Raw genomic sequence first — 26,680 nt, 5'->3', positions numbered from 1 at the left:
TCTCTGCTGATTTCAGTGAGAGCTCAGAGTCAATGAATGATTCTGGCAAAAACCACAAAAGTAGACAATGTCATTTGAGCACAAGATGACTTCATGGGCCAGTGGGCAGAGAAAAGGCTGGGGTTTAAGGTAGAAGGGCTGTCATAGTTCCAAATATAGGGGCAGGGGGACAGGCTTGTCCTTTGTGGTGTGGCTGTGAAAACCTGCCTTAAATGAGGCATGGTTCTCCGAACGTGGAAGGGGCTACTCTACTCTGGGCAGAGTCGGGAATGTTGCCTCTTTCCTGGGAACAGGGCTCAGATGAATTGGTGTATGTTTCAAAAGAATAGCCACACAGGGAGGGGACCACAGCCACAACCTAAAAAAAAAAGATTAGAGAACCAGTTCCACTGTTCTTGAGTGGTACCTAGAAATTTTAAAGTTCTCCAGGTTACTCTGATCTGAAACCTTTGTTGAGAACCACTCATGTGGGAGAGTTTAAGAAGCCAGGATCATGGAATATAGGCATTTCTTGGTCTGGCCACCTAACCCAGAACCTCAGATGAAAAGTTAGCCCTACAAGATTATCAGACAGATACAGCTTTGGTTAAAATGTTGGAACCTGAGTGTGGAGGGCAGGGTCCATAGAAGATAGATCACTATTTGATAGCACCATTTCCTTTCTATTAGTATTGAGGTAGACAGTCCTTATGCTGTTCATAATTGTGTATAGACCATTAAATGAATGGCAAAACACCCCAGGCACATTTAAAAATAGTATTTAATATCTCATAGCAATTACTCCTCATAGTGGTGTTGGTGGAATAAAGACCCCTCAACCATGATCAATCTCCTAAGAAATATTTGTTCATAAGCATTCCCTTCATTAATGAATCCTCAAGAAGCTCAATACTTCTTATGAAATCTTTCTTATCAGAATAAAAGAGTGCTGGATGAGCTTCTTTCTGGAACAGTTTTATTGTTTCTTGGTTTAAGTTTTTATTGTAAATAGTTGATTTACAAGGTTAGTTTCAGGCGTACAGCGAAGTGATTTGGTTATACATATATAAATATATATTCTTTTTTTTTACATTCTCTTCCATTATAGGTTATTACAAGATGTTGAATATAGTTCCCTGTGCTATACAGTGGGTCCTTGTTGGTTACCTGTTTTATATACAATAGTGTGTATATTTTAATCCCAAACTCCTACTTTATCCCCCCTCCCTCCTATTTGGTAACTTTAAGTTTGTCTTCTATGCCTGTGAGTCTATTTTATGTTTTGTAAATAAGTTCATTTCTGGAGCAATTTTTCATTCCAATGTCTTTGAACCACTATGCAGAACATTCTGGAAAAGTGGGAAATATTGGGTATATTACAGCCACACATGTTTTTTAAGAGGAAATATTGAAAGATTAGTCTGACCAATATCCTGTTTTTACTGGGAGGATTTCGTTTTTGTAAAGAGTGAAAATGTGGTTTTATTAAGGTTATAAACCAAATGGAGCCTCAGGATTAAAGAAGGCTTGTTTTGTTTTGGAAAACAGCTTGGCGGCAATACACTTTCCTACAAATGGAGAAAAGCTAAGAATGCCTATACTTTATTTTACTTTGTTCTTGCTTCCCTGTGCCATTTATTATTTGGACATCTAATGATGAGAGAGAGAACTTCTGGTGAAAAATCTAAGTTTAGATATGGTTGATGTGGGATTTCATACATTCTTTTATCTTTGCTTTACACAGCAAACCTACTGAAAATGTAGGATCTAAGGTTTTTCCAGGAGCTCCATGGCTGATGCAAAGTGTATCCATCCACTATATTGCCAGGCAGGTGTCTTCCAGCCATCCAGTCTGGGGGCAGTTTACTGAATAAATCATACTTCTGTAATCTCATCTCCCACTTCTTAAGGATTTTAAACCCCCTTAGCTCTGAACAGTGAAGAGAATAGTACTTGAAACTTAGGAGCAGCATTGTCATAAAAGAACATGGATTCCATTTGCATTTGAACCCTGGACTCCTACTGTCTAACCTAACTTCTCCAAGCCTCTGTTTCCACATCTTATTAAAGGGGAATAGTAAGACCAAATGTGGAGGGTTTCTGTGAGAATTTATCAGCATTACACGTGCAGCGTCTGTTCTGTGTCTGGTACATTAGAAGGTGCTCAGCACATTGTAGTTTTTGTTATTGTTGTATTTTGTTTTATGTTAATATGTCCACTCATGTTGTGCAGTGTATAAAGTACTTTCCTGTAGATATCTCTTGAGATGTTTTTTTTTAGTGTCTTCAGTGAGGAAGTATCGTTTTAAGTGTAAGGAAATGAAGGCTCACCATAGTGACCAGGGCACAGACTATAGGAAGAAAGAAATCTCTGAAACAGAGTCACCAGTTACTAGTGCTGTGATCTTATCATGGGTTGGGAGCTGGGTATGAAAATAATTCTGAAGAATTTATATGGCATTGGGGTGCACGTGTCTCTTTCAGATCTGGTTTCCTCAGTGTGTATGCCCAGAAGTGGGATTGCTGGGTCATATGGCAGTTCTATGTCCAGTTTTTTAAGAAATCTCCACACTGTTTTCCATAGCGGCTGTACTAGTTTGCATTCCCACCAACAGTGTAAGAGGGTTCCCTTTTCTCCACACCCTCTCCAGCATTTATTGCTTGTAGACTTTTGGATAGCAGCCATCCTGACTGGCGTGTAATGGTACCTCATTGTGGTTTTGATTTGCATTTCTCTAATAATGAGTGATGTTGAGCATCTTTTCATGTGTTTGTTAGCCATCTGTATGTCTTCCTTGGAGAAATGTCTGTTTAGTTCTTTGGCCCATTTTTTGATTGGGTCATTTATTTTTCTGGAATTGAGCTGCAGGAGTTGCTTGTATATTTTTGAGATTAGTCCTTTGTCTGTTTCTTCATTTGCTATTATTTCATCGCAGCACTGTTTATAATAGCCAGGACATGGAAGCAACCTAGATGCCCATCAGCAGATGAATGGATAAGGAAGCTGTGGTACATATACACCATGGAATATTACTCAGCCATTAAAAAGAATTCATTTGAACCAGTCCTAATGAGATGGATGAAGCTGGAGCCCCTTATACAGAGTGAAGTAAGCCAGAAAGATAAAGAACATTACAGCATACTGACACATGTATATGGAATTTAGAAAGGTGATAACGATAACCCTATATGCAGAACAGAAAAAGAGACACAGAAATACAGAACAGACTTTTGAACTTTGTGGGAGAATGTGAGGGTGGGATATTTCAAAAGAACAGCATGTATACTATCTATGGTGAAACAGATCACCAGCCCAGGTGGGATGCACGAGACAAGTGCTCCGGCCTGGTGCACTGGGAAGACCCAGAGGAATCGGGTGGAGAGGGAGGTGGGAGGGGGGATCGGGATTGGGAATACATGTAAATCCATGGCTGATTCATATCAATGTATGACAAAACCCACTGGAAAAAAATAATAATAATAATAAAAATTAAAAAAAAAAAAAAAGAAAAAATATAAACAAAAAAAAAAAAAAAAAGAATTTATATGGCAGCAAAACTGATAAGAGTTACACCCTCTCAGACCAGGTGGGATAAGTGATGAATAAGTCAGTCATCACTTATCCCATCAAAGTTGGTCCCTACCTGAAAGTTTATAACACATTGTTTCAAATTGTAATGAGGTTGGGAGACATTCCTTTTGATACACTCACTGTATAAAAGGGACAAAAATTAAACAGGAACAAGATTGATCATCTGTTTACAATTTTATGACGTTTTATAATCTGCTTTGGAGAAATACAGACAGAGATTAAAGAGGGATAGGATTAGGGTTGCTTTGTGACTTTTTAAAAATAGGTCTCTTGAGTCCCACTTCTAATTTTATAGAGCAAACTTTTGTCTCTTAAGATGGTCTTGTTTAGAGTGTCTTATAAATAGGGTTGTGCCATGGAGGGGATTTTATTCACATTCAGCTCTGCCAGACAAAGAGAAATAATTTTATTTAAAAATGTACCCAACGATTATGATAGTTAACATGACAACAGGTGTCACATTTCATTTTCTGAACAGTTAAGGTCTGAAGGCTTTTTGTTCCCCCCTTCTTTCTTTAAGAATAAATGTATAATAGCATTTTAGAATCAGCTTGTTTGTGTCTGTAAGAAATCCTGATGAGTTTTGATTGGGCTTGCATTGAATCTGTAGATCAGTTTGGTAAGATCTGTCATCTTAACAATATTGAATTGTCTGGCCCAGGAACATGGTATGTCTGTTCATTTGCGTGAGTCTACTTCAATGTCTGTAATCACCCTCTTGTAGTTTTTGGTATACAGGTCCCATGCATATTTTGGTGGACTTATACCTGAATGTTCCTTGTGTGTGTGTGTGTGCAGTTATAAATGGTCCTGTTCTTCTTCTTTCATATTCTAACTGCTCACTGTTAAGTATAAATTAGACTGACTTTTGTATATAAAAAATAAATGTACATGGAAACAAACCAAAGAAGAAAAGAGAAGTCTTGGGTGGAGAAATAGTAACTTACTTCACATACACAAGGCCGTTGCATGGAAAGATGGAGGAGGCTAACCCAGACGAGGTACTTAGCAAAGTACCCAGCACGTGTTCAAAATGTTAGTTCACATCTGCCTTGCCTTCTTATGTTCTGTGTTACACAAAAAAGCCAGGCAGTGTTAAGAGGATTTTGGAGCTTGAAACTGTGCAATAGTTAAGATGTTACAATTTAGTTCTAAGCAGACCTGGGTTTGGGTCTTGCTCTGTCATATACAAGCTGTGTACTCCTGAGCATGTTTCTCACCCTCTCTGATCTTCCTTTTCCTCGCTGTAATATGGGGCTGATACAAGAAAGGTGGTACCCTGACCAGGGCACAGTGCCTGGCACCTAGCAAATGCTCAGTGAGCTTTAGCTTTTCTCGTTACTTTGGTGGTTATTAATTCCCGGAGGAAGATGCTGGAGGAGTGTAAAGAACTTCCTAACAATGCTTCTCCCACAGAACCAAAAAATTGAATGTGAGGTAGTGAGCCTCCCATCACCGGAGAATGGACCACCCCCTCTGTAAGATGCCACTGGGGAAGTTAGGCTTCCTGAGAGCTTCCCCCTGTGTTGAAGCTTTACTATCATCACCCTCCACCGTCACTCATGGTAGCATTAGAAGCAAGTGGTAGCCATTCCAGGTCTCCCTAGAATCATCTAAGACAGGGGTCGCCAACCTCCAGGAGCTAGTGCCTGATGATCTGAGGTGGAGCTGATGTAATAATAATAGAAATAAAGTGCAGAATAAATGTTATGCACTTGAATCATCCTGAAACCATCTCTCTTCTCATCTGTGGAAAAATTGTCTTCCACGAAACTGGTCCCTGGTGCCAAAAAGGTTGGGGACCACTGCCCTAAGACTCTTAGTCCACAGACAAAGGGCTTGGAGCAGTAGACAGAAATGGTACCTAGGAAAAGAGCAAACACAGCCCGCACATGTCTTTCCATCAGCTGCAGTTTATGACCGCACATTAAACTCCATTGCTTTCTTTCGGCGGCTGGTGTTGAGACCTGTCATCTCCAGCCTGGTGCCATCCATTCTGGCTTTCCCCAGAGCACAGACAGACCAGCCGCCTTTCTAGTGTACACTAATTAATTTATCTCATGCTTGTGATTTTACGGCACATAAGTGCTGGAGCATTTCTGTTTATTCTTCTCCCCGCAAAGCACCTCACCTTGCATACAGACCATGAATCTCCATGGCAAACGCCGGCTGATTTGGGCTCAGGAACAGCCCGCCGGCTGCCTGTCATCTTGCCGGCACTGCCTCTTACAGGCACAGGAACACCTCCATTCATTTATCCTTAATGCCATTTTGACATTTCAATCAGTTCATCAGATGTTCCTTGTGCAAGACTTCTCCCACACGGCCAGGCCAGGGTGCCTGGCCACTCTTAATGCATAATGCATGAGACCAGAGCAGCGCTCAGTACTCTCTGATGGACCGATACATCTGCTGTTCACAAACTGTGTGTTCCTAACAGCCCTGGCTCCCCAGGTGATCTACACCGCTGCTTCCAGAGCCATTTTTCCTGTGTTTGCAGCTGGCCGAGCTCGGAGAAAGCTGGTCAGCTCAAGGAAAGATGTGCTGGTTCAGAAACATACCAGCACCAGTGCTGTTGGGTGCGGGGGAAGCAAGAGTGTGCCAAAGCCCTGCCTCACTCAAGGATTTAGAGTAGCTTGGATTCCACTAATTCAGGAGGAAGACACACCTATGACAAAGCTAACATCTCTAATTTCATTAAACTGGCCCTACTTAAAAATAACGATCGTAAAGACATTCTGATAACAATAATGGATATCAAAGAAGAAAGGAAAATTATCCTTAATACCTTCAATGTAACACATCAGCTGCGACATACTTTCTCATAGTAGTAATCACAGTATAGACACATTTTATTTCCTAGTGTTTTTTTTTAACTTAATGTAATCCAGTTAGCACTTTCCTATGGGGTGACATAGTTATCATTTTTAATGGTGTGCCATCATTTTAATAGCTGCATGATATTCCATCCAGGGATACACCATAATTTCCTGAATGGGCCCCCTATTGTTAGACATTTATGAGGCTGTAACTGATCATTTTCTGTCCAAGAGAAGGATCTGAGGAGGCTGAGAAAGAGAGAGCAGGGCTCTTCAGGCTGAAGAACTGAGGGTCAGATCCCACCTGGTCCCTTTACCTGTTCTAGGGGTTTAGGATTAACTCTGTGAGCCTCAGATTCCTCATCTCTGAAACAGAAGAAATAATCACCACTTTACAGTGTTACTATATGTGAGCAGGTGGTTTCAAGACTTCTGCACATGGTAGTATTTACTAAAGGTGAAACTATTATGTTCATAGGTGTTTATTCACCAGTGGATCTCAATCAGGGTCAGGAGCATTTCTGTTTATTCTTCTCCCCGCAAAGCACCTCACCTTGCATACAGACCATGAATCTCCTACCCTACACTCCCCTCCCCCCAGGGACATTGGGCAATGTCTAAACATATTTTTTTTAACTTTTTATTTTGTCTTGGGTATAGCTGATTAACATGTTGTGATAGTTGCAGGTGGAAAGCAAAGGGATTCAGTGATGCATATACATGTATCCATTCTCCCCAAACTCCCCTCCCCATCCAGGCTGCCACCTAATATTGAGCAGAGTTCCATGTGCTAGACAGTAGGTCCTTGTTGGTTTATCCATTTAAATATAGCAATGTGTGCCTGCCCATCCCAAACTCCCTAACTGTTCCTTTCCCCTATCCTTCTCCCTGGCAACTGTAAGTTCCTTCTCTAAGTCTGTCTCTTTTTGTCAGCTTATTTGTATCATTTCTTTTTAGATTCCACATATAATATATGTCACATGATATTTCTCCTCTCTGTCTGGCTGACTTCACTCAGTATGACAGTCTCTAGGTCCATGTTGCTGCAAATGGTATTATTTCATTATTTTTAATAGCTGAGTAGTATTCCATTGTGTGTATGTATCACATCTTCTTCCTTATCCATTCCTCTGTCGATGGACATTTTGGTTGCTTCCATGTCTTAGGTATTGTCAACAGTGCTGTAATGAACTTTGGGGTGTATATATCCTTTCAGATCATGTTTTTGTCTGGATATATGCCCAAGAGTGGGATTGCAGGGTCATATGGTAGCTGTACTCTCAGTTTTTTAAGGAACCTCCATGCTGTTCTCCATAGTGGCTGCACCATTTAACATTCCCACCAACAGTGTAGAAGGTAAACACATGTTTGATTGTCACACCTGGGGGTGGGAGAAGCCACTAGAATCTCTTGGGTGGAAGCTAGGGATGCAACTGGATATCCTGCAGTGCATAACACAGCCCCCTCAGCAAAGCATCATCCTGCCCAAAATGTCAGCATGCCATGGTTGAGACCCAACCCCCAGCATACACGATGCTGCGTTTTTCAGTATTATCTACATAATACATTTTCCTTTTTTACTATTATTTTATTATTTTTTGCTATTATTTTATTGGGATAAAGTCCCAGGAAAATGGCAATACTCAACTAAAGGGTATGTTATGCTTATTGGCAGTTTTAGGAGACATGGGATGCGGGTGGGTGATGGGAAGAAGGTTTCAGGTGACTGATGGTGAAAAGACAGCCAGTAAAGGGCACGTGTTCCCCAGTGGGCAGGAGATGACATCCCACAGACCCATAGTTCTCCAAGATAGTCCCAGCATCTCCTAGAAAGTTGGAAATGCAGTTTCAGGCCTTACTTCATACTCACCAAATCAGAAACTCCAAGAGTAGAGCCCAACCATCCCTGTCTTAACACGCTTCCTAGGTGATTCTAATGCACTCTCAGGTTTGAGAATCACCGCCATGCACCACTTGCAGCAGAAGGCCAATGTACAGAATGTCCCAGATCCCTGGGTCAGGAAGATCCCCTGGAAAAGGGAATGGCTACCCACTCCCATACTCTTGCCTGGAGAATACCATGGACAGAGGAGCCTGGCTGGATACAGTCCATGGGATTGCATAGAGTCAGATACAGCTGAGTGAGTAACACTTTCACTTCAAGGAAGAAGGAATGCAGATGACCAGTATGAAGAAGGAGCAGAAGAAGAACCAGCATTTGCGGAGTGTCTGTTACAGGCCAAGACTATGCTTAGGAATTAACACGTTATTTCTAATCATCCTAGAAACTCTGTGAACTGGAGCTTATCAGAAATCTTCCTACACATGAGTCTCATGGAGATGAAGATACAGTCATGATCTGGTTCGAGCCAGTGTAACCTGGGGCCAAAGTGCATGGTATTTCCACAGCACCAAGAACAGAGGGGGTGTTCGCCTAGCCCAGGGGTTTGGAGCTCAGTGACCTGAGACCATTCGGGAAGTTCCCACTATCTGAGCCATAGATTCTGTCCTCACTTTCCTTCGAAGCATTAATTTCCTTCCCATTGCTTAGTATTTAACAAACACTTATATGAAGCTTCTTTGGTAGGTGACAGATCCTATTGTAAGGACTTTAATATTTGTAAGTCGGCATCTATTGCAAATAGTTGTGAGAATTCACTGTATTATTCCTACTTACCAGATGAGCAAACTGAGTTACAGAGAGGCTAAGCCATTGTCCAAGGCATAGCCAGTCAGTGGTGGAGCCAGGGTTGGACCCAGGCAGTCTGGCTTCAGAGTTTGGAGATGCTGTTCCCACTAGGCTCTGCTTCAGGATCTGGGGGGTAGGTTGACCAGATGCCCAACAAGAGAAGAGCCTTGCATCTGTCTTAGGCCTTCTGCTGTTCTGGTTCCCTTTCCAGCTGCAGGGGATGGTCAGATTGGATCTGACTCTGTCCTCAATAGAGAGCCCATCCAGGCAAGGAAGACAGAGAGGCAGCTGCAGGCTGACGAGAGAAGCAGGGACAGACGGGTAGAGGCACAAACACAGAAGGCAAGAGAGATGGGAGATGACGGTGGCAGTGCCCAAGGTCCCTTGACCTTTTGAATTGTGGTAGTATGTGCTACCATTGCTTCAGTAACTTTGCCCTTCCGGTAGAAGCATGGAGAAGCCCCAAGCTAGGGTGATGGGAGTAGGAGAGGAAAGAAAGAAAGATAGCCCTAAGTCGTATCCAACTCTTGGGACCCCATGGACTGTAGCCTGCCCGGCTCCTCTGTCCATAGCGTTCTCCAGGCAAGAACACTGGAGTGGGTTGCCATTTCCTTCTCCAGGGGAATTTCCCAACCCAGGAATTGAACCCAGGTCTCCCACATTGCAGGCAGATGCTTTACCAACTGAGCTGTGATGGGAGTAGGAGAGGAAGGACCTACCAGTTGTTTTTCCAGGTTTGGTACCCAGCAGAGGTAATGAGCAGACAGAATGTGTAGGGCCTCAAGGATGTGAGTGGGTATGAAAGTGAGCTTTCTGGCTGCATATATGTGCTTATCCATGTCAGTGTGTTTGCCTGGAGAGGAGAGGAGCTGGCTGGTAAAGCTTGGGCACAAGGATATACATGCATGGGTCCTTAGCTGAGTGAGACATAACAAGGAATCTTAGAGAACATTCAGGAGCCTGACTGCCTGGGTTTAAATCCCAGCTCCATCTCTTAAAGCCTGGGTGGCTTTTCGGTTATTACTTCAACTCTGCCTCACCCTTTCATCTGTAAAATGGAATTACTAATACTATTAATTTTCCAGAGTTACTAGGAGAATTAAAGAAGTTAATTGTGTTTGTAACAGCCTTAAATAATGCCTAGAAAGTGAGCCGATGCGGGTTATGAAAGATTTCACAGAAAGTTTTTATTCACTTTCCAAGAAAGGAAAAGGGTCAGTCACACAGAGCTGAATAATTGAGTTTCAAAGGGCATGTTGTAGAAAAGAGGGTGTGGTCCATAGTTGTATCTGGGCTGACCGTTCTTCAATAGGATGTGGTTTTTCTGAGAATCTAATTTCTTCAGTTATTCCGCAGTCCTTGGGTGTCTGAAAGAGACTTGATAGTGGACCTTGAGAGGCACTACTCTATTTTGAACAATGTTAGATGGGTTTGCTGAAAGAAATAAGTGCTATTTGCGTGTTTATTAAACAAATACAGTAAACTTAGGATTTATCATTTCATGGTTAGTATATTCATTTCCTGGGATTGCCGCAATAAGGTACCACAAACTGGGTGGCTTAAATCAACTCGATGTATTCTTTCACAGATCTGGAGGCTGGAAGTCCAAAATCAAGGAGTCTGTGGGGTCATGCTCCCCTTGAGATTCTGAGTAGACTCTCTCTTGCCGCGTCCTCATTTCTGACGAAGGCTATGAACTCTTCAGTGTCCCTCGACCTGCAGTCGCCTCACTGCATTCTCTGCCTCTGTCATTACATGGCCCCCTCCTTGGGTATCTCTAGCTAAATTCTGCTCTGCTTGTAAGAACAGTAGTCAAACTGTATTAGAGCCACTTTAACTGGTTTACATCTGTAAGGACCCTATTTCCAAGCCTGCATCGGCCACCAACTTTTCTTGTAGAAAACTTGAGATCAATTGTGAGCATTCTCATTCTTCTTGCATTATAGATATTTTAGTAGGATTTGGGGAGAAGTTTTAGAAACCACCATCTCATTAAGGAAATACTTCATTATTTTAACTTGAGGTTGCTGAGAATGAATCTGAATGAACAAAACAAATGATACTAAATTGACTTTTTTCCTGTCGTATTAGTGAAATATTTCTAAAGTTGTAAAATATCTAATTCTATAAAGATGCAATAAAATTTTTTGAGATTATTAAAAAAAAAGACCCTATTACCAAATAAGGTCACATTCACAGACTGTGAAAGTCCTAACCTCTGGCATGGGGCTTCAGTATATCTTTTAGGGCAGCAGTTCCCAATACTTTTTGCACCAGGGAACGGTTTCATGGCAGACAGTTTTTCCAGGGACTCGGGTAGCGGGAATGGTTTTGGGGATGATTCAAGTGCATGGCATTTATTGTGCACTTTATTTCTCTTACTATTACATCAGCTCCACCAGGTAGATCACCAGGCCTTAGATCCGGGAGACTGGGGACCCTTGTTTTAGGGGAACACAATGTAACTGGAAACTGTCATTTTAAAAGCATCAGTTCTTGCAGTGGTTGTTAGATGCCAGTTCCCCCCCTGTAGTGACATCAGTACCAGAAAGTGGGAGTGGTGTGTCCTTGGTAACTCACTGAGACCTGGAGATAGCACCCAGCTATCTTACCGCCTGGACATGGTCCTTCTATGGGGTAGGGACTCTTCAATTCCGATCTGCTGAAGACCTTGTTCTCAAGAACAGGGATATCACACTTCATTATGCATTAGGATTGCTTGGAGTGCATATTACTCATCTAGAGTCTGATTCAGTTGGTCAGGGATGAGGCCAGAGAAACTGTATTTCTAGTGTGTTCCCAGGTAGAGCTGATGATGCTGGTCCGGAGACTACCTGGAGAACCACCGTTCCACATTGGTGCTGCTTAAGCTTGGTGGCACATTACAACCACCTGGGGAGCTTCTAGAAACCCAGATGCCCAGGCTGCACCCCATACCAATTAAATTAGGATCTCATCAGTAATTTTAAAGCTCCCCAAATGATCTGTGCAGCCAAGGCTGAGAAGCACGGCTCCAGAATACATCAAAAAAATGTTTTTAGAGAAAAGCCATTCTTCAGGGTATCTATTTTAGTGGGTTTGTATTTAATAAATAATGAGGCCATTTAGATCAACATGGCTGTGTGCTGTATTTAAAAGGTTACCAGAGAGCACTTATTGAGTGCTTACTGTGTACCATGCGCTGGGGGAAATGCTTCGGTAACTACCACACACCGTTTAAATCTTCACAAACACCCTCCCTTCCTGGGGCGCACGGATGCTCCCTGTAGTTCTGCAGGCAGGAGGAAACTGACATGCAAAGGATTGAGTAACTCGCAAGAGCTCACGCAGCAAGTCTGAGACGGAGCCAGGCTTTGACGCCAGGTTGTCTGGCACCAAAGCTGATGTTAACTGCTGTGCCATCCCGCCTTCTGAGAGAAGAGGAAGTGGCGTGTTCGCCTTTTAATCCTGCAGTTTTCCATATCCTCGTTTACACTGTCAGCTCTGCTGTAGGGTAGCCCAGCTTGTGCCTCAGTTATAGTCATTCTGAGTTAGTGGGATTTGGATTAATGAGGTTTTGCTGCATTCAACGAGGACTGGAATTGTTACCATGGACAGAATTTGCACTTCTGATTTTGTCCCAAAAGGAGAAGTGGAGGAAAGTTAAAACAGGTGTCCTGAGCTGGCAGGCAGAAAGCAGGGTAGGGCCCTGAGACTTCTGCCAACATGCCACATGCCTTGGCTAAGCACCCCCTCTGTCTGGGCCTCAGTTTCTTTTATAAAATGAGAGAATGATGCCATTCCCTTCCAGTTCTGACGTGTAAATTTAATTAGATATTCAATCATGTCAGCACAGAAATATCCAGGCTTCACAGAGTACAACACTTGCTTTTGATAGGAGTAGAGTTTCAGCTGCGTTTTCTTTGTCTGCCTCCTGTGGATGGACATCTCTCTGGCTCCAGGGTTCCAGTCTTTGTGTTTAAAGTCTGTCCAGAGACGCCAGTAGAGGATGGGTCAAGGAAAGCCCTACAGGAAGGGAAAGAGAGTCTGATCAGTGTCTCCCCTGGCGAGTGGGCGTGGCTCTTCACATCCAGCCCTGTGGAATTCCAGCACCCTCTCTCACTTGGCAGGGGTCTCCTGTTCTCCATTCATATGCAGGATTTTGCAGGATCCATTGGAAGGACTGATGCTGAAGCTGAAACTCCAATACTTTGGCCACCTGATGCGAAGAACTGACTCATTTGAAAAGACCCTGATGCTGGGAATGATTGAGGGCAGGAGGAGAAGGGGATGACAAAGGATGAGATGGTTGGATGGCATCACCAACTCAATGAACATGGGTTTGGGTGAACTCCAGGAGTTGGTGATGGACAGGGAGGCCTGGCATGCTGCAATTCATGGGGTTGCAAAGAGTTGGACATGATTGAGTGACTGAACAAAACAAAACAAACAAAAAAACAAGAGGCTGGAATCACTTATAACCTCTTTTCCAGATCGTTTCTCAGTCTCTACTTGAATTCCTCTAATAATGGGGAGCTCATTACCTCCAAAAGCTTACGCAGAGCATGAGTCTTGTCTGGCTTTTCACGTCACGGTATCCTATGTTAAAAGCCACTGGTACAAAGCAGGTGCTCATTAAGTGTTTTTTTCAACAAATTAATATGCAGAGAGAAATAAACTACTACCTTTGAGGAGGAGATGATGATTTCTAAGAGCAGGGGGCCTTTGAGTCGGTCCCTAAAAGGTGAAGAGAAAGGAGCTGAAGAAGAAAACATGGGACAGTCAATGCAGGCATTAGGCTCTTCCAAAGGAGACCCAAGCAGTTCTGCTTTATTTTATCTTATTTATTGGTTTGTTTTTGCCTGCACTGGGTCTTTGTTGCTTTGCAGGGACTTTCTCTAGCTGCGGCAAGCAGGGGCGCCTCTTCGTTGTGGTGCATGGACTTTTCGCTGTGGTGGTCTCTCCTATTGCGGGGGCACTGGCTTCAGTAGTTGCAGCTGATGGGCCCTCGAGGGCAGGCTCCGTAGTTGTGATGCAACAGGCTTAGTTGCTCCGTGGCATGTGGCATCTTCCAGTACCAGAGACCAAACCCATGTCCCCTGCATTGGCAGGCAGATTCTTATCCACCAGGGAAATCAAAGCGGTTCTCCTTTACTAGAAATTTCTTCCCTGTGTCCAGCCAACATGGTGGTTCTAATTCTGCCCTCTGGGGCCACAGGGAGCCAGATACCACATGTGTGAAAAGAGCATTCCAGAATATTTCCTTTCCATGAGAAACATCCCCGTGTGTTTCGGACACTCTTCCTCCTCCTGTCATAGCATGATTCTGGAAGCTTTCACAGCCCTACACTTCTCTCCATTGAGCCATTCCACCTGCCATCCTCCCTTACAAAGACTGGTACTCAGGATCCACAGAACTCATGGTCCCTCGTGGGCACATCCCCAGACACTAGCCCTCACTCAGCTAACAAGCAAAGGTCGGGGAGACCTCCCAGTGATCTGTCACATCACATTGTCCCAACCTGTCAGAAGCAGGGAACTTGGATTGCTATGTCTTGAAACCTTCTTCAACCCTCCAAGGACCCAACAGAGGAGTAGATAGGCTTGTGCAATGACTGCTTTCTAACAGCTCTTGGTAGCCCCTGCTGGTGAAATTGTGTGACCCAATTGGAAGGAATCTCAGAACAACTAGAGAAAAAAGTTCCAAGTTCAGCAAGTCACAGGTACTTAAGTCTTAAGGGATTTGAGGACTGCGTGAGTTATGCGACCCATACTATGTTCCTTGTGGCCGTCTTATACGGTTTTTTGTTTATTTTTTTAAAGCATTCTATAGCTATGGCCATTCTGTGGGCTCTGAGGGAGAAAAAGAAGTCTCTGCCTTCTATGTACATTCCATCATTTCTTCAGACATCCTAGGAAGGAAATGCTAAATTGTTAGACAAAACTATCCATTAAGTAGAAATATTTCAGGTCCCTGACTAATTTCATGCAGCTTTTTCTTCCTCTTTCCTTGCATATATCTGTTTTTAAGTGGTTATAATCTGTAGTCAGAGGAGAATGACAGTCTTTTCTGCACCTCAGATTATAGACTTTAAAACATAAATTTGCACAGCAAATTTATTGAGCACCGGCTACATGCCAGACACTCAGCAAGAGGTTGGAGTAGGTCCAGGAGGTTGGAAGAGGTTCACCCAAGAGGTGCTTGCCTTCCTGGGTAGGAGAGTTGAATCACTGCAGTTGGGTTAGTCAAGTGCTTCGTTCACATGGCAACGAGGTCCTCCATGGTCCCCTGACAGGGTTCAAACCAGCTATTTGTCGCTCTCCTCTCGCCATATGTATTGTTCCTTCTTGGCTTTCCTCACGTTTGAGATTTTAGATCGATTTCTATATTTCCCGGTCTAGTGCCTGTCTCTGCCATCAGTCTCTGTGTCCTAGGAAGGTGGAGGTCATGTTTGGTGTTTGACACTGTGATCTTCCATCGAGCAGAGACTGGTGCATGTAGGTGCTAAATAAACATGTTCAGTGGAAGAGTCCACCCAGAAGAGAGAACCATAGAGCTGTTTGGGGGAGCAAGAGAAGATGTGACGACTGAATGCCCCTGAGTCTTGAGGGATAAAGAGGAGGTGGTCCAGGGAGAAGAACAGGGCCACACTGAGGAGGAAGGAGTATTGAGGAATGCTTAGGAGAGGGGGGTGAAGTAGCTAGTGTTCCCTAAAAGGAGACGTGTGTGGGAGATAAGGCCGAGTTGAAGCCTGGAGCCGTACACTGAGGGTCTGATATGCCCCACTCACTAGTTTGTATGCTCCCCTCTCTTTAGGAAGAAGAGGGAGGGGAATCGGCTAAGTTCTGTGGCCACAGGAATGAATATGATCTCCTCTAAATTACTTTTTTTATTTATTTTTTTTTGTTGTTGTTGTGTTTCAAAGGATATCACTTTTTTTTTTTTTTTTTTTTTCCCAGTGGGTTTTGTCATACATTGATATGAATCAGCCATGGATTTACATGTATTCCCAATCCCGATCCCCCCTCCCACCTCCCTCTCCACCCGATTCCTCTGGGTCTTCCCAGTGCACCAGGCCGGAGCACTTGTCTCGTGCATCCCACCTGGGCTGGTGATCTGTTTCACCATAGATAGTATACATGCTGTTCTTTTGAAATATCCCACCCTCACATTCTCCCACAAAGTTCAAAAGTCTGTTCTGTATTTCTGTGTCTCTTTTTCTGTTCTGCATATAGGGTTATCGTTATCACCTTTCTAAATTCCATATACATGTGTCAGTATGCTGTAATGTTCTTTATCTTTCTGGCTTACTTCACTCTGTATAAGGGGCTCCAGCTTCATCCATCTCATTAGGACTGGTTCAAATGAATTCTTTTTAATGGCTGAGTAATATTCCATGGTGTATATGTACCACAGCTTCCTTATCCATTCATCTGCTGATGGGCATCTAGGTTGCTTCCATGTCCTGGCTATTATAAACAGTGCTGCGATGAACATTGGGGTGCACGTGTCTCTTTCAGATCTGGTTTCCTCAGTGTGTATGCCCAGAAGTGGGATTGCTGGGTCATATGGCAGTTCTATGTCCAGTTTTTTAAGAAATCTCCACACTGTTTTCCAAAGCGGCTGTACTAGTTTGCATTCCCACCAACAGTGTAAGAGGGTTCCCTTTTCTCCACACCCTCTCCAGCATTTATTGCTTGTAGACTTTTGGATAGCAGCCATCCTGACTGGCGTGTAATGGTACCTCATTGTGGTTTTGATTTGCATTTCTCTAATAATGAGTGATGTTGAGCATCTTTTCATGTGTTTGTTAGCCATCTGTATGTCTTCTTTGGAGAAATGTCTGTTTAGTTCTTTGGCCCATTTTTTGATTGGGTCATTTATTTTTCTGGAATTGAGCTTCAGGAGTTGCTTGTATATTTTTGAGATTAATCCTTTGTCTGTTTCTTCATTTGCTATTATTTTCTCCCAATCTGAGGGCTGTCTTTTCACCTTACTTATAGTTTCCTTTGTAGTGCAAAAGCTTTTAAGTTTCATTAGGTCCCATTTGTTTAGTTTTGCTTTTATTTCCAATATTCTGGGAGGTGGGTCATAGAGGATCTTGCTTTGATTTATGTCGGAGAGTGTTTTGCCTATGTTCTCCTCTAGGAGTTTTATAGTTTCTGGTCTTACATTTAGATCTTTAATCCATTTTGAGTTTATTTTTGTGTATGGTGTTAGAAAGTGTTCTAGTTTCATTCTTTTACAAGTGGTTGACCAGTTTTCCCAGCACCACTTGTTAAAGAGGTTGTCTTTTTTCCATTGTATATCCTTGCCTCCTTTGTCAAAGATAAGGTGTCCATAGGTTCGTGGATTTATCTCTGGGCTTTCTATTCTGTTCCATTGATCTATATTTCTGTCTTTGTGCCAGTACCATACTGTCTTGATGACTGTGGCTTTGTAGTAGAGTCTGAAGTCAGGCAGGTTGATTCCTCCAGTTCCATTCTTCTTTCTCAAGATTACTTTGGCTATTCGAGGTTTTTTGTATTTCCATACAAATTGTGAAATTCTTTGGTCTAGTTCTGTGAAAAATACCGTTGGTAGCTTGATAGGGATTGCATTGAATCTATAGACTGCTTTGGGGAGAATAGCCATTTTGACAATATTAATTCTTCCAATCCATGAACACGGTATGTTTCTCCATCTGTTTGTGTCCTCTTTGATTTCTTTCATCAGTGTTTTATAGTTTTCTATGTATAGGTCCTTTGTTTCTTTAGGTAGATATACTCCTAAGTATTTTATTCTTTTTGTTGCAATGGTGAATGGTATTGTTTCCTTAATTTCTCTGTCTGTTTTTTCATTGTTAGTATATAGGAATGCAAGGGATTTCTGTGTGTTAATTTTATATCCTGCAACTTTACTATATTCATTGATTAGCTCTAGTAATTTTCTGGTAGAATCTTTAGGGTTTTCTATGTAGAGGATCATGTCATCTGCAAACAGTGAGAGTTTTACTTCTTCTTTTCCTATCTGGATTCCTTTTACTTCTTTTTCTGCTCTGATTGCTGTGGCCAGCACTTCCAACACTATGTTGAATAGTAATGGTGAGAGTGGGCACCCTTGTCTTGTTCCTGATTTCAGGGGAAATGCCTTCAATTTTTCACCATTGAGGGTGATGCTTGCTGTGGGTTTGTCATATATAGCTTTTATTATGTTGAGGTATGTTCCTTCTATTCCTGCTTTTTGGAGAGTTTTAATCATAAATGAGTGTTGAATTTTGTCAAAGGCTTTCTCTGCATCTATTGAGATAATCATATGGTTTTTATCTTTCAATTTGTTAATGTGGTGTATTACATTGATTGATTTGCGGATATTAAAGAATCCTTGCATTCCTGGGATAAAGCCCACTTGGTCATGGTGTATGATTTTTTTAATATGTTGTTGGATTCTGTTTGCTAGAATTTTGTTAAGGATTTTTGCATCTATGTTCATCAGTGATATTGGCCTGTAGTTTTCTTTTTTTGTGGCATCTTTGTCTGGTTTTGGAATTAGGGTGATGGTGGCCTCATAGAATGAGTTTGGAAGCTTACCTTCTTCTGCAATTTTCTGGAAGAGTTTGAGTAAGATAGGTGTTAGCTCTTCTCTAAATTTTTGGTAGAATTCAGCTGTGAAGCCATCTGGTCCTGGGCTTTTGTTTGCTGGAAGATTTTTGATGACAGTTTCGATTTCCTTGCTTGTGATGGGTCTGTTAAGATCTTCTATTTCTTCCTGGTTCAGTTTTGGAAAGTTATACTTTTCTAAGAATTTGTCCATTTCATCCAAGTTGTCCATTTTATTGGCATAGAGCTGCTGGTAGTAGTCTCTTATGATCCTTTGTATTTCAGTGTTGTCTGTTGTGATCTCTCCATTTTCATTTCTAATTTTGTTAATTTGGTTTTTCTCTCTTTGTTTCTTAATGAGTCTTGCTAATGGTTTGTCAATTTATTATTTATCTGACTACTCTGGGTCTTAGTTGCGGCACACAGGATCTTCGATCTTCGTTGCGGCATACAGGATCTTTAGTTGCAGCTTGCAAACTCTTAGTTGCAGTGTATGGGATCTAGTTCTCTGACCAGAAATTGAACCTGGGCCCCCTGCACTGGGAGTGTGGAATCTCACCCACTGGACTACCAGGGGAGTTCCCCTAAATTACTAGGAGGGTTTTCAATACTTAAATTATGAATAAGATCCCCAAAGTACAGTTTTATGTTTTATTTCCTTCTACATACCTTTCATTTCCATGTTGAAGCTGCAACACATGTCTACATATTTTTAAATTTTAGGTAGCATCATCATCACCATGAAAACATCGTGTCAACTGTGGGCTAAAAACTAAGAATGTGAAAAACCTGAGTTGTCCAGTTTTTAAATATATGCTTTGGAGAGGCGCCATTTAAAAAAATTTTTACCCAGGTGTTCAGAGCTACCCAAATATTACTGTAAAATGCCACTTTTCATAGAGGCAGCCAAGGTCTTTTTATTATTATTATGCCTTTGGAAACCAATGATTTGTGCCTAAGACAACTCTCTCCATATTATTTTACCCTGAATAGAATGAGATTGGTTGGGAGTTCTGCCCTAAGGAAATATCGAAACCCCAATACATACTCATTTATAGTTTGAAAGTTAACTCTCTTATCAGATTTCCTTTTATTTCCTGCTGGGGCAGTATGAACAGAACTCAGACGGAGGCAGAGAATCTGCTGTATATCTTTTCAAATTTATGATTAAGAAGGTCACATATACATTTTTAAACACACTCCTTTTTGATAATAAATGAAGAATGAAACTGTGAAATGTCATCAGAAGCCGAATTACTCATTTTTCTTTCATTCGCATACCCCTGCCTGCTGGCTGATTGCCTGCCAATGGTGAGGAAAGGCCCAAGTGACCGAATGCTTCATTTCTTATGGTTTTTCTGTCTGCCTGGAATAGTCTCACTAGTGGAGTATTGTGCCTGTGGCCAGAGCATTTTAACCGAAAGATGCACTTCTATCCCTGAGCCCCCATCTTTTCCCCAGGCCAATTTAAAAAATAATAATAATTCAATTTAGGCTGCGTTTGTCTTCAAATTGTGGCCAGAATGAGAGAAGTGAAAACTCTTCTCTTCCCAAGTCCAGATCCACTCTAGATGCTTCTCTTCTATGTTTTCTGTCTACAAAGCAAGATCTAAACAAATGCCATGCCTTCGGCATGAGCCTCTCTAACGTGGGAGGGGAGGATGTAGTTGGGATCTGTGCCTCTGGGTCCCTTCCTGCGAGGTCATCCAGCACTGGCTGGATTCTTTGGGAGAAGATCACTGCTTCTGTACAGGCGGCCTCCTCTTCACAACACCTTTTGGGTCCTGGTGGCTGCTCCCTCTGCTTGTCCCTCTGGACCCACAGGTGATAAACAGCTCTCCCATCACTGTATTATACCTCGGGTTCCATAGAGTTGCAGAGTCAGACATGACTGAAGTGACTTAGCCTGCAAGCATGTCTCTAAAATACTTGTGTGTGTGTATGTGTGTGTGTGTGTGCGTGCACACGATATCAGTCATATCTGACTCTCTGTGACCACATGAACTATAGCCCACCAGGCTCCTCTGTCCTAGAATTTTCCAGGGAAAAATACTGGAGCTGCTTGCCATTTCCTGCTCCCGGGGATCTTCCTGACCCAGGGTTCGAACCCGCATGTCTTGCATCTTCCTGAATTGGCAGGCAGATTCTTTACCACTGTGCCACCTGGGAAGCCTAGGTTTATCATTGCTTTTAATACCTCCTCTGACAGAAGTTCATTACCTTTTGAAACTACCTATTTCATTATCAGATGGGCTCAACTTTGGAAATTTTCTATGCAGTGCTGATTTTGACCTCTCTGGAACATCTGTTCTTTCCGTGTTAAAGTAAGAGTGACCAGGATTGAATTTGAAGTCAAGCCCTGTGAAAAATGGAGCAAGAGACCTGAAAGAATTTACCCTCCAGATATTTCACATAGCTTTGCATATCACAGGGACAAAGTTACTATACTTAGATGGACACGTATTGGGTAAACTCGGAGGGACCAGGTTTTTTTTTATTTACAAATATTTGACAAGCTGTCCTGTGCAGGTCAGTCCTAGTTTTATACCTCTGACAATAAATCTAAGATCCAGTAGTTGACATTTAAGGGGGGTAGATTTCAAATCCATACAAGAACTTTTAACCCTCAGCCTCCTAGTGAGGTGCCAAAGTCTCCATCCCTTGGTATCATCCAGGAGGGATGGGATTCCACAGCAGGACTGCTGGAGAGAGAACTCGAGCAGTGGGATGCCGTTGAATCAGTGGTGATGATACAAAAGCAAGAAGAGCAGCTGCCACATGTTGCGCATTCACTGTGTGCCAGGCGCTGCGCTCCACACACATGGTCTCACTCAGTCCTCAGGTCATTCCTCTGAGGTTGGCCTGTGAAGTGCAGAACTTAACGAGGTCAAGGAACCTGCCCTGCCGTGTGCAGCCATGGGCCACGTGGAGGGAGGATATGAAGCCAGGTCTGTCTGACACCAAAGCTGATGGTTTCAGTCCCCAGTGGTTGGTGTTTGAATCACCTGGGGGCCTTGGTGGCCATACAGACATTTAGTCCTTGTCCTACTTGTATGAATCTAGGATCTGTGGGCTTTTTCAGCTAAGTGATTCTGATGTACATGAGTTTGAGCATGGTTGTTCCAGGTCATCATCATCGTTGTCATCATTATCATTGTCGTCATTATTCTAAATGCCCATCTGGCTCTGAGGGTTACTATAGGGATAACTGTGCGTCTAGTTCTGCTTTAACTTTTATCCTTTTGAGCTCTAGGGCTAACTAACGTCCACTCTTACCCCCTGCCCCCACCAGCCCCTTCAAGCCACCATTGTTTTGTGGGTTATTTCATGAGCTCAATCACAGAGAATGGCTAGACTTCATTATGAATATCCTTCAGAGCCCCACAGGACAAGTTCCACATGACCGCGTCTTCCTTTTAAAGTCAGCGAAATGTTATGGAAATCTCATTATTTCCCATTTTAAGCTCAGTAAAGAACACACCCTTTGCTGGGGGTGAGACAGAATGAATGTCATGTTTCTGAAACTGAAGCCATTAAAAGTTTCAGAATGACTTAGGTTTATCCCACCTTGACCTTGGAGGACCTGCCTTGACCCTGTTTCTGGACAATGCACCAGTTTTGGGGGTTGAGGATGGGTGGGAAAAGAGCAGTCTGATCTTCCAGCTCTTTGAAGCAACTGTCACCACCTGACTGTGATTTTTCCCCTTGCACATGTCCCAAAGGAAGCTGGCCAAGAAGCAGAAGGAGACCCAGAGTGGAGCGCAGAGGGAAATGGGGCCCGTGGCCTCAGCCGACAAACCCACTGCCAAGCTCAGCTCCAGCCGCAATGATGAAGGCTTCTCCTCTAGCTCACAGGATGTGAACGGATTCGGTAAGTTGAGTCAACCAAGGGGAACGGGACGTCTGTGGTCCGGCTTGACCCTGGTACCTCTGCTATTGACCCCTCCCAATGTCGTGTGCTGTAGGACGTGGGGGCCAGATGCTTCCCTGGGATCATCAGGCTGAAAGTGATCCCTGGCAAAGACTGGGGCCACCCATCCTGGGTGAAAAGGAAAATTTCAGAATCCATCCCAAAACAGGTGGAAATAACGACAAGTCATCTTAACTGCTGCTTGTGTGCAGAAAGCAGGTTAAAACTAAGAAACAAGAAGGAGAGCACGATTATACACTTAAGGAGAAAAATATGCCCTACTGAATTGAGTGTCATAGAGTTGTCAAAGCAGTGTTTCACATAAACCATGAAAGGTAAGTGACTTATGGGTTACGACTGTCTCCATTTCTCAGCTTAGGAAACTGAGGCTCAAAGAAGCACTTTCTCCTAAGCCCCATGCTGACAAGTAACTCATTCAGTCCTGGAAGCCATGCCTTCCCAGCCTTGCCCAGTTCCCAAGTGGCATTAAATCAAAAGCAATGGTGTTCTTATGCACAGTTAACACAGGATCTCAAGCTAATAGAAGTGGCCACGGTTTCAGGGTTGACCCCTGTCCAAAGGAGAACCTCAGGACTAGTAACCTAAAGCTACCTTAGCAGTCAGACTCAAGAGAGCTGACTTTTGCTCTTAAGTTTCTGAAAGCCAGTTCTTTTTCTAGATTTCATAGAATTGCTGGATTCCCCAGCCTCTGTTCCAAATTGGGGAAAGCAGGAAATCTAAAGGAATATGAACAGAGACACATGTTCTCTCCACACTGTGCCATTGGCAAAGGGAAGAAATCATATTTTGTAAAAATCACTTCATTGTTGTTATTATTCATTGTTCAGTCGGTAAGTTGTGTCTGACTATTTGTGAATCCGTGGACTGCAGCATGCTAGGCTTCCCTGTCCTTCACTATCTCCCAGAGTTTGCTCAAACTCATGTCATTGAATCGGTGATGCCATCCAACCATCTCATCCTCTCTCATCCCCTTTTCCTCCTGCCTTCAATCTTTCCCAGCATCGGGGTCTTTTCCAATGAGTCTGCTCTTTGCATCAGGTGGCCAAAGTTTGGAGCTTCAGCATCAGTCCTTCCAATGAATATTCAGGATTGATTTCCTTTAGGATTGGCTGATTGGATCTCCTTGCAGTCCAAGGGACTCTCAAGAGTCTTCTCCAACACCACAGTTCCAAAGCATCAACTCTTCAGTGCTCAGCCTTCTTTGTGGTCCAGCTCTCACACCCATACATGACTACTGGAAAAACCATAGCTTTGACTAGACAGACCTTTGTCAGCAAAATAATGTCTCTGCTTTTTAATACGCTCTCTAGGTTGGTCATAGCTTTTCTTCCAAGGAGCAAGCGTCTTTTAATTTCATGGCTGCAGTCCCCATCTGCAATTATTTTGGAGCCCAAGAAAATAAGAAAACAATGTTTCCATTGTTTCCCCATCCATTTGCCATGAGGTGATGGGACCAGATGCCATGATCTTCATTTTTTGACTGTTGAGTTTTAAGCCAACTTTTTCACTCCCATCTTTCACCCTCATCCAATGGTTCTTTAGTTCCTCTTTGCTTTCTGTCATTAGAGTGGTATCATCAGCATATCTGAGGCTGTTGATATCTCCCCCTGCAATCTTGATTCCAGCTTGTGCTTCATCCAACCTGGCATTTCGCATGATATACTCTGCATATAAGTGAAATAAGCATGGTGACAATATACAGCCTTGACGTACTCCTTTCCCAGTTTTGAACCAGTCCATTGTTCCATGTCCATGTCCAATTCTAACTGTTGTTTCTTGACTTGCGTACAGGTTTCTCAGGAGGTAGGTAAGGTGGTCTGGTATTCCCATCTCTTTAAGAATTTTCCATAGTTTGTTGTGATCCACACAGTCAGAGATTTTAGCATAGTCAATGAAGCAGAAGTAGATGTTTTTTGGAATTCTTGAACCCCATGAACAGTATGAAAAGGCAAAAACAAAAATACACGGATAAGAACAATTTGGGGTGACGGGGTTCTGTGAGAGGATGAAGACAGAAAGGAAACAAGCATGTATGGACCAGCGTTGTCCACACCACAGCCTGTGAGATGCTTTCTTTGCTTGTTCCCATTTATAGATGATGCATCCAGAGTTCAGTGTTTGGCTGACCCGCCCACTGGTACACAGCTGTCTCCTGGTGGATCCAGGATCCGAGGCTGCCGCAGACCCATGATTCCCAATCTCACGTGCAGCAAAGCGCCTAGTGAGAAAGTTTACAAAATCCACATGTCTCGGCCCCACACTTACTTGCTGAATCAAAACCTCCTGGGGCACCAGGAGTGGGAGTGGGACTCAGGGATATAGATTTTCGTAAAAGCCACTCGGGGTTCTTACAGGCACCTTGGTTAGAAGTGCTGAACTTTGAAAGAGGCAGCAGAGGTTTTCAAATACTGACGTGCTGCCTTGGGAAAGAGATTTTGCTTTAAACATATAATGATTGAAAAAAATATTAAAATGAATACCCATACACCTTTTACCGAGGTTCACCAGTTGTTCAGAATTTGCAACATTTGCACACCCTTTTCCTCTCTTTCTCTTGCACTCTCTCTCTCTCTCACACACACACACACTATACACGTACACACAGTATACACACACACTATATATACACAATTTTCTGAATCATCTAGATATAAGTTTTGGACATCATGATACTCCCACCTCCAGAAAATTCAGCTTATTTCCTGAGAATGAGGACAGTTCTTCGGCATAATTGCAGTAAAATTATCTTACCCAAGAAATGTGACCTTGTTTCTGTTTCTGATAGGCCAGTCCATAGCTACATTTCCCCCATGGCCCTGAACTATTCTCTCTTTTATTTGTTACTATCTTTTGGATCCAGGATTCAGTCAGGGTGCTCACTTTATATTTGACCTCCACATCTTCCATCACCTTTTTATCTATAATGTTCTCCCACCTTTAGTTTTCCTTTCAGGATGCTGACATCTTTTAAAAATCCAGGCCAGCTGTCCACAAAATACTCCTGAGTCCAGATTCATCTGAATTTTTTCGTCATGATCATATTCAGGTTAAACATTTTGGCAAAAATGCTGCACAGGTGACACTGTGTACGTACTTCCTTTTGCATCATTTCCATAGAAACTATCACTCTGATTAACTATCACAAAGCTATCACTTTGCCCACTCTTGGTGATGCTAAGTTTGAGCACTTGTTAAGGTTGAGAATTGGACAGAGTCTTAACAGTACATACTGATTATTTCATGAGCAAATATTTAGCTTGTTTTTCTCAGAGAGCAGAGCAGGTTTACAGTCTTCCTAACCACAAAGTCAGTTCTTTTTTTAAAAAAATAATTTGTTTGTTTTTGGTTGTGCTGAGTCTTTGTTGCTTCGAGGACTTTTCTCTAGTTGCCGCAAGCAGGGGCCACTCTCCAGTAGCAGTGTGCGGGCTTCTCTTTGCCGTGGCTTCTCCCAGTGGGGAGCACAGGCTCTAGGCCAGTAGTTGTAGCTCCCAGACCCTAGAGCTCAGGCTCAAGAATTGTGGTGCACGGGCTTAGTTGCTCCTTGGCATGTAGGATCTTGTCTGATCAGGGATCAAACCCATGTCTCCTGCATTGGCAGGCAGATTCTTTACCAGTGGGCCACCAGGGAAGCCCTGTCTCCCCAGAGAGTCAGTTCTTAATCCATTCTCCACACAGGTGAATTTCCGGGGTTTGTACATTCCAGCAGAGGGCAGGGGAGGCAGAACAGGGGGCACAGGGAACTGGGCTTGGTCTCTCCTTACAGGTGCACCCTGAGCGCCCCCAACCCCACCCCCTGCCTCTGACTGTGTTAACTTGTCACTGACTCCTGCTTTTGTTCTGGGCAAGGGAGTTCACTAGCAGGTCTAGCTGTTGGCACATGCTAGCCGAGTGGTACCTATTCACCAAAATGAATATTTCCTGTCCAGACCAAGCTCTTGTGCACTTATTCCATTTGTAAAAATGTCATGGGAGGACTCTGAAGACCAAAGAGATGTGGTCAGAGACACGACAAACATCATGAAACCCAATTTATAGGTATTTGACCTCAAGTGAAAACCTGGGGAACACCAGTTTCTTGGATTTCAAGGGGAAAATACCACCTCCATTTCCCC

General features: G+C 43.0%; 1 protein-coding gene across 1 annotated transcript in view; it reads left to right on the top strand.

Moving 5' to 3' along the window:
- PTPRT (protein tyrosine phosphatase receptor type T) overlaps positions 1–26,680 on the top strand; it is a 787,366-nt gene that overhangs the window by 635,261 nt on the left and 125,425 nt on the right. Inside the window, exon 16 of the mRNA XM_061125699.1 lies at positions 22,360–22,508. Within this exon, the coding sequence (XP_060981682.1) occupies positions 22,360–22,508 (149 nt within the window). The remainder of the gene's footprint in view (positions 1–22,359; positions 22,509–26,680) is intronic.

The sequence above is a fragment of the Dama dama genome, chromosome 23 (assembly GCF_033118175.1).
Source record: "Dama dama isolate Ldn47 chromosome 23, ASM3311817v1, whole genome shotgun sequence".
NCBI classification, from domain to species: domain Eukaryota; kingdom Metazoa; phylum Chordata; class Mammalia; order Artiodactyla; family Cervidae; genus Dama; species Dama dama.
The sequence above is the reverse complement of the archived record's forward strand: the minus strand, read 5'-3'. Positions and strand labels throughout refer to the sequence as shown.